At 38.6% G+C, this 19667-nt stretch overlaps 1 protein-coding gene across 1 annotated transcript; it reads left to right on the plus strand.

Moving 5' to 3' along the window:
* Positions 1 to 8148: 8148 nt before the first annotated feature.
* Positions 8149 to 10609, plus strand: LOC134343440 (paired mesoderm homeobox protein 2B-like). Its single transcript, XM_063042143.1, has 3 exons — positions 8149 to 8427; positions 9250 to 9437; positions 10133 to 10609. The coding sequence occupies exons 1-3, from the start codon at positions 8187 to 8189 to the stop codon at positions 10607 to 10609; spliced, it is 906 nt and encodes a 301-aa protein (XP_062898213.1). The 5' UTR covers positions 8149 to 8186.
* The last annotated feature ends 9058 nt before the right edge of the window (positions 10610 to 19667 follow it).

The following is a 19667-nucleotide window of genomic DNA, read 5'->3' on the forward strand; positions in this document are numbered from 1 at the left end:
TCCAACCTCCAGTGCTTGGAAATCCCTGGTGCAGTGAGGGCCCGGAGGTGGGTGACGCAGTTGGCAGTTTTGACGTTGAGAACTGCTGTCCTTTTTTTTTTGCCTTTTCCCACATACAGGTTTCCATGAGAAATACTCTGCCCAGTGGGACTGTCTCCTCTATGTAAAACAAAACCGTAGTCATGAGACATTGCAGTACAATAGACAGTATCCTACAAATAAATTTCTGATGTTTTCAGATGGCAGTAACTCTCCTTCTCTGACATCTCTTTCAAAAGACCTCACTAGTCAGCTTACCTTTATATGTTCTACACCTACCTTAATATGTGGCTCAGGATTGTACTTTGATTGGTAACACTGGGGCTATTTAATTGTGGATTATCTCCACTTTAAGGGCATCCCCACTACACCATGTTTCAATGGACTAGCAGAGGAGGTAATTGGAAACTGCGAAAGCACATTCAAACTCAGGCACACTAAGGTAATGAGTTTCTAACACCAGAAGTGTACACAACAGTCAGTTGAACGACTCATATAAATATATAAACCAACCGTTTACGGATAAATAGGGAAAACCAAAAATAGCACCTTGCAAATGTAATGCGGACCTCCGTCAGACAATGTGGTATTGACGCTGTCTTAAGGTTATTATTGAGCTCAGGGTTACGGAGTGACCCGAATAAGTTACACAAAGCGCGAAGTCAAAGCCTGGGGATATTATTACGAGTTCAAAATCACTTCCGTAATCAGCAAGTGCCAAAGGTTCATCAACTATAGCCCAGAACTGGAACTGGAATTTTGTTCTATTGTACCTTTAGAGTTAATGTGGCGTTTTTTTGTGAATGGGAAACACTTTATGATGGCAGCGGACTATGGTTTCTATTCAAAGTACGGGACAAGAACATTGTCTAGCATGCAACGAGCAAGGAAAGGGCGTGTTATTTTCTTATATGAAGGGTTTTCAGCTGGTTACGTTTAGCCTCACAAGCCAAGGATGCAATAATGTCAAATGCTCATATGTTTTGCGCAAGACGAGTTTGCCCTGTCACCAGAATCCCGCTGGCTAAGACTTTCCGATCTGTTTACCGATCCTCAGGCGTTTCATTCTTCACTTTAAAGGTGTTTGGATTCAACGACAGCTACGACTGGTTGGAGACATTTTCCCAATAGTGTTCAGATATTCACTCGGGGCTATGAAATTGAAATGTTATCAGCTATGGGCAGGTTACACAAGCACACATAGGATTGTGGGACTCATATTAATAAGAATCAGAGTTTAACATTCACAATCTAATCATGATTTTAAATGTTTATTAAGAATAAGTATATATTCTTAATCACAACGGAATCGTCTATCAATAAACTCATGAATCATTTTCTAAATTCATATTCCCATGTACCCATGTCTCTGCTAATTGCTGAAATTAGAAAGCTCGACCCTGCAGTTGAGAGTCAAGGTCAGCCCCCAAAGTAGAGAATGTACAACCCCACAGTGAACTCTCGATTTATTTAAATATTGGACATCATATTAAATGGAAGAACTTGGCATTATGAACAACAACTTAAACTAGTCGCCGGAAGAAGAGAAGCGAAAGTTGCCGCTTAGATAAATAATATGTATTTTGTCACATGCTTAGTAAATCAGGAGATACAACTGGTGTATTTACGATTAAAATATAGGAATTAAATATACAATACAAAAATATTAATAGTGCTATATGTTAATTAACATCACGTTAAATTTTGTATCGGGTTTTGTTTTTTAAGCGTGTTCAGATGGAACTTTTACAATGTTTTTACGCATTACATTTCGTTTGCCATACAAAAAAGAGCGAAAAATTGCATTGTCATAATTTGTTTACATATCCATTTAATCTACGCCTAAGGTTTACATTAAACGCCGCGCTATGAATTAAAAGTGACTATCATTTTCTTCATCGTAGGCGGAACTCATTGTGTATGTTGACACTAATCAGTTAATTCCACTGAACCTCTGGATAAACAATAGCTGGTTGTTGAACAGTAATGGATGTGGCCAGCTCTGTGGATGTCCTTGCTGTGTGTGTATCCATACAGCTCTATGGCAGCCAGGTTGCCTGAGGGGTTGTACATGCAAAACTCGGGACAGAAGCTGGTTAATGAGCCTGACCCAGACTCCCCCAACAGCACTTCAATTGATGCTTAATAACGATTTGACAGGTGATGTGAATAATACTAATAATAACGTCAATTACTAATACAAAGGCAATTTGACAGCTTTAGCAGTATAAAGAGGCCCCGTGATCATATCTTCCTATCCATCTATCTGTTGGCCTTCTGCGATTCTAAGGGGTATATTTACCCCACAATAATAAATTTGATTGTCATAATTCGACTAAAAGTAAAACGGTGTATGCTAAGTATCGTGTTGATTTGAAACTCTCAATAATAACTTTTAAAATTTGTTGGATTGTACGATATGGGCATCTGCGTTCCGCTTAATGATATTCCACTAAAATACAAGAGAGATTGCACCCTTTCCCTGCACTCGGATGGAATGAAACCAGCAGTTATCTTTGAAATCTTTGCCTTCTAAAAGCCTATGCAATGTCAAACATTCCGAGCCATGCTCTGTGATGCATGGAAGAACTCCTCGTCCGGTTTAGATGGGCGGGTATTTCCCTTATGGTAGTTAATAATACTGATATTACTTACTAATGCAATGCTACAAATATTCATTCGCGCCTTCCTGCCGTTCTGACTCTAAGATAGGAAGCCCTTCTTTTACGGATTTGCCATGTTTCCTGGTTTTGAAGCCTGTGTGTCAGTATTGTGCCGTGTCACAGTTTATACGCTTTAAATTGAAAGGCACGGCCATTTGAACCTTAATGTCTTTATCTTAGTGATAAAGGGATGTAGCATCCAACTCCGATTCAATTCTAAAGCATTGAAAATCATGTCAGAGCACAGGGATGGTAAAACGGTGGGTGAATAGATGAAATGTTGACAACGGATTCCGTTGAAAATTAAATTCCATCATATTTGTACAGTTTCTTATGAATCAGGCTCGTGTTTAGTACTGAGAGATTTAATGATCGCAGATTTTTATCTCTCCATCTAAGGTCGATAGCAATTTTTTTCTGTTAATGCTCTCTAAAAGCTCAGGGTAATTTAGTAATTGATTCGAAGCACAGCGACTCTCCAATGCCCGGCCTGCATTTGGGGTAATAACTTTGCTAATTTTATCTATCAGAATGAGATTACCATGCTAATTCATGGGCACCACTTGTCTTCAGGTCACGGGGGCTACTGGGATGCAAATCCTCTGATTAAACACAATCTCTTCGACGAGGACAAGATGGAAAACAAGAAAACTAAAATCACTGGTGTGATAAATATCCAGGAAATTCCTTCACAAAATGACTTCAGATACCTCAGTACACACCACCAATCTGCATAACATGACCATCTTATTCGAAATGCTCTGTTGAGTGTTACGTTAACATATTTGTCATATATCAATGTTGAAGAATTGACAAGTGATAAGTTAATGCTTTAAATCATGTTTTCTAAAAGGGAAACCATTGCTTTAAAGCATCCTGATTAAAGGTTGCTGCTCTCTGAATAGAATGATATTTCCTCTAGCAATGCATTGATCCTGTTAGCATTGTGTACCTGTTCTTAATAGTATGTGTGATCTGTACTAGTGAGTGCCACCTTGGGCTCAGTTGCAAAATAAAAAACACTATACAGCCACGTCTCCTGCTGATCGTTGAAATGTAAAAATCATTCATAAAGATGACAAACGAAAAGAGAAATGGCATGATGAAGGGCTGGTGGGTGTGGACTGCCAACGTGCCGTGTTGATTTTACAGGTTTAGGGACCGTTTCACGGCAGCCGGCACAAGGCCTCTCACTAATTGAATTTCGTTTTTCCTCCTTTGTCATGGGCAGATGTCACTTTACATCTGTGCCTCTGTTCAAACGTTCTGCTTTCTTAAACTCAGCAGATGTTCTTTCTTATAGTCACTTTGAAACTAGAGGAGAGCCGATACACAATTTTTAAAAGATTCTTTACTATTAATACAGTTCTCTTCAAAAATATAATCCACAAAATTAGCAGAAATAAATTGGCAGTACAGGTATTTCTGAAGTGCATTAGTACAATAACTTAAGTGTCTATTCATCATTATTCATCATTTTAAAATGTTGTCAAAATTAGACCTACACGCGACACTGGTAAAAATAAACTTGCAAGAACCATTTATTCAAACATCGGCTACAATTTCTTTGCAATATTCGCGCGCGAGAGAGCGTGTGTGTGTTTAAACTGAAGATAATAATATTAAGATTATCCATTTTCACCAGAATTATGCCTCCGGTTCCTGACAATGGTATTTATTCTTGGCTGTATGATCAGCTTCTACGTTTAAGGAGTAAATGTTAGTGAAGCTTCTTTAATTGAAGAATATTTTCATACAATTCTCACCGGAATTGCAATATTTTAGTTGGTCCCACATTGTCGAGTTTAGCCTCGGGTGAGACATCTTGTTAAAGTGAGACGTTATGCTAGCCTTGACAAGACGTGTTCAGTCAATACATAACACGAATACAATAGCATCTGGTGACCAGTTGTTTTGTTTCGTTGCCTTTCAACATTCCAACCTCTTTCAAAAAAGTAAGAGGAGGGGAGAAGAGAGAAATCATTCTCCCCTCTACAATGCACGCCTGGAATGGAAAGCACAATTTCTGCACTCCACTCTCCGTTTCTTTAAAGTTTTACAAATACCTAAACTCACTGGTTCATATACAGTATTCACCTTCAGACCTACAGATATATTTTCTGAAAAATTCGCTAATTTATATATTTACCTCCGTCATTTTGTGTTTTTTTAAATTATGAAAAGTTATCTGTTGTGCTTTAAACAGCGAAATAGAAATTAATTGACACGAGCTTCTTTGAAAAATATCTTGAAATGATTTTTTTGTGTGTGTATTTATGGAAGATGCTATTCACATCTGGTAAGCAGAGATGGCTTTTGTTTCCTTGGAATTGCAGACAATATTCATGGCCTGGCTCCTATTTGCGCCTCTAATTGTATTGGTCCCGACTTAAAATTCGAAACGGGTGCTCCTGTCTTCATTTCTATTAAATTATATTTGGGACGGTCTCCTTTTTTCTCCTCTTCCCTCTTCCCAGACGCGTGGTGGATTGCTGCTGGAGCAGTTGGTCTATAGCTTTAATAATTGAATTAGCCATTTGGTACAACTTTTTAGCCCGAGCTGGGTCGCCAGAAGCTCGCGTGGAGAGCGCAAGATTAACCAAACAAGGGCCGCTGATTGTCAGTCCCAGCCATTTATCTCACAACTAAATAAACCGGGTGACAAAAGATTTTTTTCCTTTTAGAAGCAAAACAAACTTACAAAAACTAGAAAGAAAAGCAAGATGAGAAAAAAAAACCCGCCTCCAATTGTGCTGTGGGGTATTCTGCATTTTCTCTTGCTTCGCTTTCATGTTTTATTTGATGTGACTCCTTGGCGTGTCCATAAACGTATAAACGAATAACAATTTTAATGTGCCGATTACTGTACAGCGCCAAAACCCAAAGATTTTATGAGAAAGTACAATTAACTTCAGCCCTTGAAGTTATAAATGCGAGTAAAGGCCACAACGTTTCAGGGGGATGGGGATCACGAATTTGATGATATATTATAAGATCTGCATTAACAGTACTGCTCCATTCAGAATAATACACGTACTTGTCTGTCACTAGACAGAGTTGAGCTAATATGCTGATCAGCCGTTTACTTTGTAAAATTTTGGACGGAGGTGACTGAGATTTTGGCCTTTGTAAAGATCCTTCCACGTTACACTGAGAATTCAATCCAAAATCCCCAGTACTTGAACCTACCACGCTTATACACCTGGGAAAGCTAGCTATGGAGAGCAACTCCTCTAAATTTATATGAAAGCGATTCTGAGTTATACCTGTACTGATCTGTAAAATATTGCCATTTCCCGTGGCGCGGTTGTCATCTGCCGTACCTACATATTTAAATTACCTCAAACAATTCATAGAAGCTAGAAAAGTAAAAGCTTACACTTTGATGGGGTTCTATTTATTGTGAGTTGTAGCGTCTGAAAAATACAGAGGAATTTGTTTCCTTTAACTGGATTCTTTCAACATTTGTTGCCGTTGTTTATTGTTACTTCACCGAATGGAGGGGAACGGCATTCATATTCATGAAAGCCCGAATAAATAAAGATAAATTCTTGTAATAATACTCAGATTCACATTCGTCTTTGCAGCTCTTTAGGTTTACGACTGAACAGAGTTGGAAGACAGATGCTTCCCTCGCCTTTGTCGTCTGGCTGGAGACGGATGATGAGAAAGCAATTTAGTGCAATGTGCAATTTGTTTTCCAGTGTCACTGCTAACTTTGTTTTCATTTCTCCGGTAAACAAAACAAAACAATGCGTACAAAGCACAAAAGAAAATCCTTCGTTATCAAAACCACAACTCAACACGTCCGTCATCAATATTGTGTTCCTCCACATCTTTCACAATTATGCTTCTTTCATTTTGAAAATGGGCGAAGCTTTATATTCTGAACCACCATCACATCCGTAGAAATTGTTTGCGGTATATAAATAATCTAAAATGATTTTTAAAAAATTCTGTCATAATTATTTGTCTCTCTTCTATTAATTAGAACAAGCGAATAAATATAACTGCATATTAAATATTTTTATATTCAATAGATTGATAACTACATTTCTAAAATGCATATTTAGTTATCCGATTTCTTGTCGGTATCTTTGTGATTCTCAGTTGCAATCCGATGCTTTATTGATAAAAATAAATGTGTTTATCGCATATTCTATACATCCTAATGGTTTACAGTTTATGTTGATATTTAGCAGATAAATTCAGATGAACTGTAGTCAAAAGATTCTTAAAATTATTTAAAATCGTATCAAACGTCTACTGGGATTTCTTGTTAAATGCACATTTCAGAGTCGAAGCATTGATTAGAAAATAAACATTCTTTTGTTCTGTGGATTAAACCATTTTTGTTTCATAGATTTAATTGCATTTCTGTTAACTTTTTAAATTGTCCGAGAGCATATTTGAAGAAAATGTCCACACATCGAGTTGGTGCTGCATTTCCCTGCGTACCAACTGCATATGTCTGCGTAAACGACAGGACACGATACTGTCAAAATATTATGTTAAACTTCATATGTTAATGCACTCTTCAAATTTTGCATTTCCGGTACTGCGAACCAAGAAGACATTCCCGCTATTAATTCCACAGACGGCAATGCCAAACGAAAATAACATTGGTTTACATTTATTATGTAATATTTCAAAAATTCAGAATGCACCATTTAATAAAAAAGATAAAATGCTCGCATTAGAATAAGATTTTCAAACCGGTTACCCTTGAACGCACAATAATGTTCATCGTCTTTCCTGTAAATTTCCCAGCCAGGTGTGTATAGAAAAACAAATCTTTTCTTTCTAAACTAGCTCAGATTTTGCACGTCCAGCGAATGTCCACCCGTGATAACATTTCACGCACAACAGGGGGGAGTCTTGTTGTTAAATTGAGCGTGTAACATTATTACAAAAAGGCAGACCATGACACCCGGCTTCCTCCCCGAAAACAGAAAATATCTCAATTTGTGCGCGAGCTATGATCGCTTAAAAAGCTTAAAAGCGCAGGGAAATTGGATCAGGGAGAATCGTCACCCAACTTTCATTATTTAAAAGTAGTCTGATTGAATTAAGGGCAGGGATATGGTTAGAGGGATGATGGAGGGGACTTTGTGCGTAATGGTGTGGTATTAAATTCTAATTAGAGATGCAGGAATCAATGATAGGGAGGTTGGGCAGCTCAGTCCCCCTGTGCCAGCCCAATAGACTGATGAGTTATTGTCATGTAAAAGCGAAGGCAATAAGACCACCGCTTTGCTATTGTCCAAGTGGAAACAGCCAAGTTTATTATGAGGACTATATGCTCTAGAGACCTGAGGCAAGGCAGCTCATAGGAGGCATTTTGATAAAACTAAGCTCTCCTCTTAGAAAGAAGCCCAGTTGTAAAGCAGGCTCTGTGCAGTGCACATCTACCTACCAAAGGCACCTTCTCTATCTTCCTCTTTTTTTCTTTCTATTTTTGGACAGCTAGCCAGAGCCTTTTCAATGTATAAAATGGAATATTCTTACCTCAATTCTTCTGCCTACGAGTCGTGTATGGCTGGTATGGACACTTCAAGCCTTGCCTCAGCTTATGCTGACTTCAGCTCCTGCAGCCAGGCGAGTGGATTCCAATATAATCCTATAAGGACCACATTCGGGGCCACCTCGGGATGTCCATCCCTGACTCCAGGATCCTGCAGCCTTGGAACTCTTAGGGACCATCAGAGCAGTCCATACGCAGCAGGTAAGGAACTCTCGCAATCCTTTCCAAAGAGCACCCCTTCTCCCTGCAACAAACATGTATATAGGAAGGTTGATTACATTTGAAAATTGAAATGTGTTTAGTATTTACCAAACGAAATTTGCTTACACAAATGAAAGAATTTATCACGTTAGAAGCGATTGCAGGCAATGGGTAATTCAGTTACAGGGTTACACTATACTAGTCACACCCGAACCGCCAACAAAATTATCTTAAGCTGCCAAAATGATAGGCATAATTTATTTACTTTGCGATGATACGTAAAGCTTTGAAAATCTGTCCTGGTGTAATTAAATAACCAAAGACTAAAGCTCATTACCAGAATGTCTTTAAAGCAGAGTGGCTTGGACTTAATGCTACGATCATTTTAAGATATTAGGTAAACTTTAAGGGAACAACACTTAAGGATGACAATTTAGAAACAATTTTACGCAAAACTTGTTATTAAACCAGATTTAAACAAAATAATCAATTGATAGTAATATCTGATTTTATTTCGAATTGCACATTTTTCTGCATTTTGAGGGTGCTATTTTGAATAATTTATTGATCATTTATTTTTACATTACTTTAGTTGCATTGATTATATCTTGAATCAAGGTCGTGTATTGTTATTATGTGCACTTTTTTAACATTTGGTTTCAATTATATGACATCCAGGGCAGGACTGAATATTGTCTCTATATGCACCTGTTTTGCAATTATATACATTTCTGAATTACGATTTTCAGGAATGTCCCCGTACTTATTTCTTGACTTTTTCCCTCGGCTCTCTCTACCCCCACCCCTCCCCTCCCTCCCCAGTTCCATACAAACTGTTCACGGATCACGGCGGCTTGAATGAGAAGAGGAAGCAGAGGCGGATACGGACCACTTTCACCAGCGCCCAGCTGAAAGAATTGGAGCGAGTGTTTGCGGAGACCCACTACCCGGACATTTACACGCGGGAAGAGCTGGCGCTGAAGATTGATCTCACCGAGGCCAGAGTGCAGGTATTACTCAGACAGGACAATATTTACACCAACAGTGGCAAAGTGGTCACTTCGTCAATCAGATTGTCATGTTATCGGTAAATCTGAGGATACATCTAATTGCACAATTTAAATTTATCCTTCGTCGCATTATTGAACGGCGATTTGGTAAACTCTTGACCTGTTAACATTAGAATGAAAGTCGAATAACCACATTGCCATTGTTATTTGCATTCTTGTTATACAAGTTACTAAAGCATGGAATGGAAATCACTTTTGAGATAAATTTTAATGGCATAGTAAAATATAAATAGAGGTCAAAAGTCACGGCATAAATAAATAAACGGGGCAATATAAGAATTATTTTGGTTATTGCGCAGTTCATAAAGAATTTAAATCAATACACACCAGAAGCGCATTACATACAGAACAAACAAAAAGGCAAGGGCCCGCTGTGGCCAAGTCTGAGCTGCAAAGAAGAAATTAAATCCCAAAAGGATTGAGATAGATCCCATTTCGTCGCCTAATACTTAAGAGAAATTAGTGTCTGAAACACTTGTTCTTTCTATTCATCCCTCACGTTATTATTCCGCGTTCACCCACATTTTCCCCGTTATTTGAGTATTTAAAAGCCTCTAATTTGGGGTTTGATTGGATCTAATTCTTGATTCTTCTGGTTCACCACGCACCTAACTTTTTTATCCCCTCCTCCTCAGGTTTGGTTTCAGAACCGACGGGCTAAGTTCCGCAAACAGGAGAGAGCGGCAGCGGCGGCGGCGGCTGCAGCCAAAAATAGTGGCTCATCCAAGAAATCCGACCTACGTTCAGAGGACGACAACAAGGACTCGAAACCTGCCGATCCCGACAGCACAGGTCCGGGCAGCTGCGTGCCGACTTCAGGCAACAGCAGCGGTGCATCCGGCAACGGAGGAGGTGGAGGACTTGGAGGAGGGGGTGGCGGAGGAGGAGGAGGCGTAGGGGGTGGTGACTCCGCCAAGACGGCGGCAGCAGCGGCTGCGGCGGCAGCAGCAGCCGCAGCCGCTGCAGGAGTAGCCGGCACCGGCTGGGCAACGGGTCCGGGCGGGGTGAGCGCAGTGCCCGATTCAATAGGAGGTCCTTTCGCCAGCGTACTGTCCTCGCTGCAGAGACCCAACGGAACCAAAGCCACTTTAGTAAAGAGCAGCATGTTCTGAACTTGCCCCTACCCGCACCACCACTGGGATTAAAAATATGTAAAAAATACAAAACGAGAAAAAATCTTTTTGTGTGTCTTTCTACAGCCGTGTTCTGTGACTAAACTGTAAAAGTGTTATTCTCAGTATTAATTGTCTACTCTAGTTGATCTTAAAAAAGACTTTTCTCCCCGTAGTCCATATGGAGTGTGTTTATGGAGAATACAAAATAAAACAGATCATCCCGGGTTGAATTATTTTGTTTAGGTAAAGGTTAGTTCATATAATAATAACAATAACGGTATATATTTTTGTTAAATGCATGTTGTCGTTTATTATTTTTCATCTGTCCCATCGAAATTATCGTGAGCATAATCCTCATAAATTATGTTTAGGAGTTCAAAATTATTTATACGTGGTATAATGGATGCTTATATTTAAATAAGGGAAATATTTCTACGTGTGCATATAGTTTTCCAAAAGTGTACCATTAACTTGATTGTTGATAATAAAATGCAAAGCAAAGGTTGAAATATGTTTCTGTTCTTTTGTTACTATTTTTGTGGCGATAACATGTGGCAGTTGAGAGATAAAGTATAAAAACAGGGTAACTGTATCTTCAACCAGGCTACAGGAGAAGATCAATGTGATTTTTAAACAGATATTGTTTGGCTACTTAGAGTGAACAGCATTCTAATATACAGTATATAACAACCGTTTCGTCTTGTGTGAAGAAGCTCAGACACGTTTTTAAATGGAGTGGTTGGAAATACGATATTTATATACAGATTGTAATTGTAATAGTTTTCATTTCTAAAATGTCATGTGCGCTGGAGATTCCGGAGACTACGCAAGCAAAACTGTGAAATAATAATAAAAAGTCAAAGAGGCCTGTTGATTATTCCTACAGTTTCACTTTGTGTTCTCTACATATTCCAAACTTTAGCCGTCAATCATATGATAAAATATTCATTGAAAACTAATATTTTGGCAAAATATAGAAAGCAGGGCAGCTATCTAATTAAAACCATTTTTCGCCCGCTACTTTTCTTTATTTTCAAGAAAAACTTAGACTTAAGATTTAAGCATTTATTCATGAACAGATGGCAGCAAGAAAGTGAGGAATCAATCACATTTCCAAAATGAAAAAGTGAAAAAAGTCGAAGTTTCCGTTTTGATTTCATGAAGTAGAATGCGATAAGATAGCTTTAATAGAACCGATCTAAATTATTTGCGTGTTAATAGCATGAAAGGGGAGGACGAAAAGAAGAAATTCGTATTATATACAACCAATTTCTAAAACATTGCATATTGCAAATCGTTTCTCGGCAATAAAGTACATCTGAATTACGATTAAAGTAACGGTTGGTATACCTCTCTGTTGATGTCCCCTAGGCAGCGGCGAAATTCCCCGTCAAATTACCTGTTTGCATTCCGATGTAGATTTGGGGTAAACGTAGAAGAGATATAATCTATTTCCTGCTTAATAATAAGACCCAAACAGGAAGCAATAATTGCTGTTCTATTGGCTTTTCCAAGATAACTAATAAAAATATATAATGCGTAACATTTTGGTTATTTTACCACTAAATTAAACACCATGTACGAGAGTAAATTAAATTAAGTGCAAAGTAATTGAGAGTGAATGAAATTAAATGCAAAGTATTTATTTTTCATTTATTCACTGAATATTGGTGCATAATATACATCGATTGGCATTAAATAATCAAATTATATTGGCGTTGCCTGAAAAGCAAATAGTATCTACGAATCTAATTAAAAGCAAAACATACAGGGATAAATCCCGCCAAAACGGGTCACGATCTTTAGAAGAGAGACTTAGAAAGGAACATTTCGCCGTAAGTTTAGTGGCTATCTATTGGAATATTGTAAATGGATACTATTTGGTTAGTCTGTGATGAACCGAACAGGTGTTTTTGCACAAACGATCGGTTCTTGTTGGAAACAAAAAAGGCGCAAGCCGGCACAGTTTGCTGCTAATCACAATTAATTTATATTAAAGATAGCTCGACTGTTTATAGATTCAATCTCACAACGAACGACAAGACGGAAAGAGGGACGACAGATACCTCATCCGGAAGAATCACGTGAAGTAGCCTTAGTGACATGTAGCTGGTACCTGACGTGTATAGCAAAGGAATGAATTCTTGGGCTTTCTTGCTTCTGAGTTTTTTTTAAAAAAGGAAGATGCAGCCTATCAATCAGCAACAGTCGTTAAAGTAGAAAGAATAATGATTACAACAATTCACACCTTCTCATCGTTAAAAGTGTGGCCGAACTTTGGAGATAGCCCATATAGCTTTTGTTATTAAGGAGCTTTGATCAGTACGCAGGAAGGAAGATGGCAATAAGCATGATACCGTTGTTCAAATTAACATTATTTATTAACTACTTCTTCAATACTTTCTTTCCATTTGTTTCATCGAAGGTCATATTATATTTTTAAACTAGGCCTCATTTCAACGACTTTTATTTCGAAATCCTTATCTGAAGATCTCAGTCAATGAAGGCCAATGAGGTCACTGCGATAACTGAATCTTTCGATGTTGTCATATGGAAATCAACGGCATCCCATCATACAACATGCAAAGGTGGCTGCAATTTCTTCAGCCTCACCAATGACTGTAATCACAGAAGATACTACAGCCGTCTATGATTTCAGCCGATGTTTCCAAAATAACCACGTAATACCTTCCAAAAACTTTAAAATATTTATACCAGTCCCTGATATCCCTGCACATTACGGTGATTAAACAGACCGGAAAAGCTTCAGACATCCGAAATGAATACAACTCTCCCAATTCTTGACTTCCCGGTAAAGATTCCCGTATCATTGGCAGTTATCCCTTAATACCCATTGGGGCCCAGATCACAGGAACGGAGGGAGGAGGGGGCATATCAGACGAAGGCGATGCCTTCGAAGGTGGCTCATCTTTAACAGTCAGTCCAATCAAATCGACTAATAGCCTAAGATAATTTAAGTTACTTACATTAAATATAGATACAGTCTCATTCCATGGCGACCAGAGATTATTAACAAATCGTTTCAAATCAAGTAAAATTGAGCAGTTCCTAAAGTACTAAGAAACGTGTTCAACAAAACAAATTGATTTCGATTAATGAGTTTCTGTCCCAAGTATTAGTGCCAGAGTTACGCAACGTTTCTCGCTTCTCTGTCTCGCAGTGGCTTCCACCGCGGAGATAGTTTAACAGAAACTGGAATCTCAGCTGGATCACCTCGGAGTTGAGCACCTGTATTCGTCCTACAGGTGTTTGATATGGTGTTACAGGTAGTGGTGTTTGATATGGTTTAATACCGTTTACTTCCTCCAGCTCTTTCTCAATTCTGTTTTCTTCGACCTAGAACATGACTGATCTTTTCCCCCACAGATGCTGACGAATTCATTCAGCATTTCTGTTTGTTTCGGATTCAATCATCGGCATTTTGCTTGCCACAAGTATTAAACCGATTTGTTTGGTAATCCATGATATCTTAGTATCAATACCCGCACCTTATCACCACCCTCCATAAGACGCAACCCAGTCTGCTTTTCTAGTAGATAAGGTCATCAATATGAGTTACTTTTCACTCCTTAGCATGCTAATATTTCCCACACTAGTCAGCTATTTGTGATATCCTAGCGGCGATTCCCAGTTTACAATTCGCGTACCAGTCCTTCATTTCCCAAAACAAAGTTCGAAAATTTGCCTTGAAGGTTGTAATTTCAAACTGAGTGGAAACTGTTTTCTGGAGGTCTCCGACCGCAGAGGAGAACTCATTATTTTGCTGCAGTATCTGTCGCCCCCTGCAGAGCCCAGGGAGGATTCTACATCACTGTTCAGCGCAGTCACTGCAAGATGTATGTAGATTTTTGTTAACAGTCTTAGATATTGTTATTTCTCGCGATTAATCATCTGAAAATGCAATAATAGTTTTCGTAATGATTTTTGACAAACACATGGGGAAATAATGAGACACTCCTCACAGACTGTTCGTTTATATCAATCAATTCTGGAAATAGGTTGACTGTGCAGACATTATCTGTGTTTCCACATACATGTAGACTAGAAATATAGATTCCCATCAATGGTTTTCTACGTGTTGTAATTGTACGCTCTCTAGCGCTTCTGGCAGTTCATTCACTAACCACGTGCAGCGTAACTGTTCTGTTTGAAAACGTCTTCAGAAAAAAAGTACATATTATTTTTAAACTTCAATAATTCAGCACCCCTGGGATTTTGATAGTATTGGATTAGCAGATTTTGGACGCTACCCTTACTAATAACCACCACACGTTTTTATTTCATCTTTTACATGTTAGACCGAGGTTTAATAAATTTTCCATTGAGCTTGGTGAGATCAGAGGGAGTAGAAAATATACGAGCACTCTGAACCGCGGCTCTGGATACAAACGTATCCATGTTCCTAACATCTTACGTCTTGGACCCCAACCCTGGCCCCACACATACTCCAGACTCCCAGCTCTGACCCCACACCCCACGTGCACTTAACGAGTCGCAGGATCATTGGGTTACAGAGCACAGAGAAAGCTGGCCAAGTTCTACCTGAGCAAGTCTCATTTGCCATATTTGGCCCTTATTCCCCTAAATCATTCCTATCAAATGCCTTTCAAGTGGTGTACGTGTACCCTCTCTGCCACTTCTGGCAGTGCATTCTCTTTGAACCCAGGATCGCGTCCTGGGCTAATAAATGAGCCAGCTGCCAGAACACCGGGATTTCTGAACAACTGGATGCTGGATTATCGGAGTTTACCTCCAAGGAGTATGAAACATCTGTTCAAGTGCCCCAATTATTAGAAAATATTTGAGTAATCTCCAAAAAATAACAACGAAAAAGGAAAAGGAAGCCCCATGACAAGACCTCTGCTTTTTATTTGTCAGTCATTAATACGATTAAAGTATTGCCTAAGATGGTGGTTGGCCATCTTTTTTTTTAATTTTAGTACTTCTTGAGACTTTTCCATGCAATTGGCTGTTCAACCAACTTGATAACATCTGGATACCAGAACACTTCGAGAAATCACTTCTGATGCAAATATCAGTGGCAAAGGGGAACCTGCACCAGTGAGGCCATTATGTTTGGAGACACAAGAGATTTCAGATGTTCAAATCTGGAGCAGGAAGCAAACTGCTGGAGGAGCTCAGCGTGTTGAGCAGCATCTGTGGGATGAGAGGAATTCTTGATGCTTTGGCTGAAACCATGCACCAGGACTCCTGTTGTTATGTTTCCCCAAGCAACTTTTTTGTAACATCAACAAGAATTAGAAAAATTGCTTTTCCACTTAAAGCAAAATTTGGGCCATTGCAATTCTGGAGAGAACTGAGTGAATAGAGTGAGATCTGAGTTCATAGTATCATTATTCCTAAATATCTAGACTGTTGGATTAAGGCTCGGGGTATTGCTTTTATTGTGTTTTTCCTTGTAGTTTAGAGGATTGTTGATAGGATTAAGGATGAGAACAATCCCAGGAGAGTCAGGAAGTCCTAGTGTACACATTCACCAGGAGGTAAAACATTTTTCCTTATTTCCTAATCATCAGATTAGTATTTTATCTCACCACACTATTTGAAAGAAATCTGAGAATGAAGTTAATAGCCAGGGTTATGCCCTTCTCCTCTACTCTCTAAGTGAAGCTAAACAGTACTATTGAGCTGTGAATACACTATTGATTTGACAATTCAACATAATCTATAGGCTCCCATTGATCCAGTCTATAGACTCCAGTTGATTCAGTCTATAGGCAACTATTGATTCTGGCTATAAGGCCCCAATAAGCAAACAATTGTGTATCTACACATGTAGTAAGAGGAGAATCAAAGCCATGGTCAAATAAGTGAAGAAACCTACTACAGAAAAAGAAAATTTCCATTTGTTACACGCAAACAGCTGTCTGAGGGTTTGAATTCTTATCTAAACTAACTATTCTGACTGGATGACCTGTGAAGAAATCAGAACAAAATATATGAGAACAAAATTCTGCAGCAAAAAGGGCAGCACAGGAAGGAATAAAAGAAACAAAAGAAATACACAAAACAATTTCAACAACCAGGGTCATGAGAACAAACTTGAATTCTTGATCATATACAAACATACAGGATATTTGAGAAATGCAAGCCTCAGTTCTCTAATGAAGCAAAGTTATCCTAGATGGAGAATGGTGAGAAATTGAACAATGATATAGTGCTAGTCAGACACTGCTGGACCCAACCACATGAATCTTTATTGAGCACAGCAGGTATAACCCCTAGGAAATGAAAATGGAAATAACGAGCAGTAGTTTCATTTAGTGGTGTTGGAATCCGCAGCTTAGATCATAAGCCTGACAAGCATTAGAAAGCTGGATAACATGTCAGAAACCAAATCTGGGAGAAGTGAAAAAGCTACCACAATTAAGTACTCTAGCCACATCTGGACTACTTTTGAGCCTACAAGTGGATTACATGAGACTACCAAAATGCCAAGGATACTGGTAATACCAAAAAGGTGGGTGGAGACACTCCAGCAAGAAATACCACTGCTTTCCTAGATGGGCATTGACTGATAATGGGCCACATTTCTCTGGAAGTCTATGTCAGGAGCTATGCCAACTGATGAAGACTGCATAGTCATTCCACTGTCAACACTACTGAGAGTTATCAGACCAAGTGCAACAAATTAATGGATTCATGAAACAAAAAGTACCACAAGGAGGATATACCATGGCCAGTGGCTCTCCCCATGGTTTAATTTAATGCAACGTCAGAGCAACCCCATAGCAAAAAGAATAGACTAAGCCAATTTGAGGTGGTGTCAGGATGACCTATACCATTTTCTAGAGTTATTGATGCCAGAGAGGTTGATATACTATTTATGGCAGACAGCCTAGTTCACTGTTGTGTGAAGCTCACTCCAGCTATTCAGTCGGACTCTCAACAGGGTTCTGCCACCTGAAGTGATCTAGTAGAAGGAGAGAACGCACTTTGGTTCCTGGAGAGTGGGTCTTGATCAGGAAAATACATAATCAGCCATTAGATGTTTAGTGGAAAGAAGCTTATCAGGTACTTTTGAGTATTAATATAGGAACAAAGACCCAAAGGAAAAGTAAGTAGATACACGCTAGCCACTGAAAACAAGCTAAGATGGCACCAAGAAGTGAAAATGGAGATATTTGCATTGATTTAAAATGTATGTACTTAGAATCAAAGGGTATTGTTCCATTAAGGTCCAAATTGTTGTGCTTTTCCTTGTAGTTCTAGCTTTCCTTACATTTACTTATATGTTTATTAATTGCCTGTTTGTCTGTAGACATTTATTAACATGTAGTATATTTGGGTCTGTAGTTCCTTAGTCTGCAAAGTTGACTCAGACAGTACCTGTTAATAGATTTCTTTATCTAAACCAGTTTAGAACAGTTTGCAATATAAAGGAAGAGCAAGCAGTCAAGGTCTTTGTTACCTCTTTTCACTTGCCTTGCTTGCTATAACAAACTGACCCTGTCTGACCTGTATTATGATGAACATCTAATAAAATAGCAGTAATCACTTGACTCCCAAAGAACCTTCTGAATGACATCATCTCCAGACCTAACAGGGCACTTATCTGAAGTTGGCACAAATATGATTACTCCAGTGGTGGCATTTCATTACATTACCCATGCAAAGCTCATACTGTGTAGAGGGCACATAAAAATACCAGTCTGGAGCAAGACATCATAAAATGGAGCCCTTATTCTGCCGGTATAGGACTTGGCTTCAAAAGCATGATGGAGGCTATTTGTTTTATCAAAAACCAATTGATAAGCTCTAGTTATGAGAAAGGTAGAGAAAAAAACTCAGGTATCTGAATCATGAACAGAAGGAAACGAGATAAACCATGCTGAGGCTTAAAGATCTTGGGGCTGAAAAGGCATTTTGGTACATAAATTAGATTAATTTCGGCTTGAAGGGACTGAATATAAAGCAAGGACAAGAACAATGCTAGGCTGCACTGATTCGCACAATTAGGCTTTTGACTTGATAGGCAATGAATCTTATTTCCATTTGGAAACTACTGCTTTGACCTCATTGCTCTGGAGGAATGTTTTTGTTTGGGTTCTTGAAGGACCAAAAGTTGAACTGCACCATCATATATGGAATATCATTCCATAGGATGACCATCTTCTGGACAGAAAACATCTTCACAGATCCAATCTTGTTTCTACTTTAATTTTTAACCTAACAGATCCTTACCAAGAAGTATTAGCCTAACGTGTAACTGTCTCACCCACAAGAAAAGAGTGAAGCAAAGATCCATTCACAAATCTAAGGAACCACTGCCACTTATCAAGATCAAAACTATTCATAATTTTAAGACCCCATATTGGTCAGATGCTCAAGCTTCTCCTATCAAGAGAAAAAAGAGTCAGTCTGTTCCTCCTTTCCTTGCATCACAGTATCATTTGCATCAACACTTCCAGGCTAGAAATGCACACCACATTCAGGTGTGACCTGGATAAGGTTGGACGACTTCTCCAAAAGTTTCAGTACTTAACCTGATCCAGTTACATCTCTATCAAACCCAAACATATTCACAATTAGAACTGATGAGTTTATTAATTTTAAACATCCTAAAACTTTGCCTCTCCAGTCGTTCTAAATTCAATGTACCTGTCTCCATAGCTCAATTTATTGCCTTTGTCTATACCATCTCTAGAGGACTCAAATAAAAATTTAAATTCCACATGGTAAATATCTGTAGTAGTTACTGGCTTCATTTGAATTCTACCATCTGAAAGCTACTTCCTCTACAGTTCAAAGAATCATAAGGTTATGGTAACTCCGGCTGACTTTATATTGATTATTACTCGTAGGGTGTGAGTAGACAATACAGTGGTTGAATTAAAAGACTATTAATCCAAAAGCCTTGACTGTCAATCTAGAAACCAGAGCACAATTCCTATTATGGCAACCATGGAATGTAAGTTCAGGTTAACAGACTGGAATTTGGATAAACAGGAAAATTAACCTTACTAGTGATGATAATAAAACTATTGGCTTGATGTACAAGTTCATCTGTTTC

This window comes from Mobula hypostoma, chromosome 3, assembly GCF_963921235.1.
Source record: "Mobula hypostoma chromosome 3, sMobHyp1.1, whole genome shotgun sequence".
NCBI lineage: Eukaryota > Metazoa > Chordata > Chondrichthyes > Myliobatiformes > Myliobatidae > Mobula > Mobula hypostoma.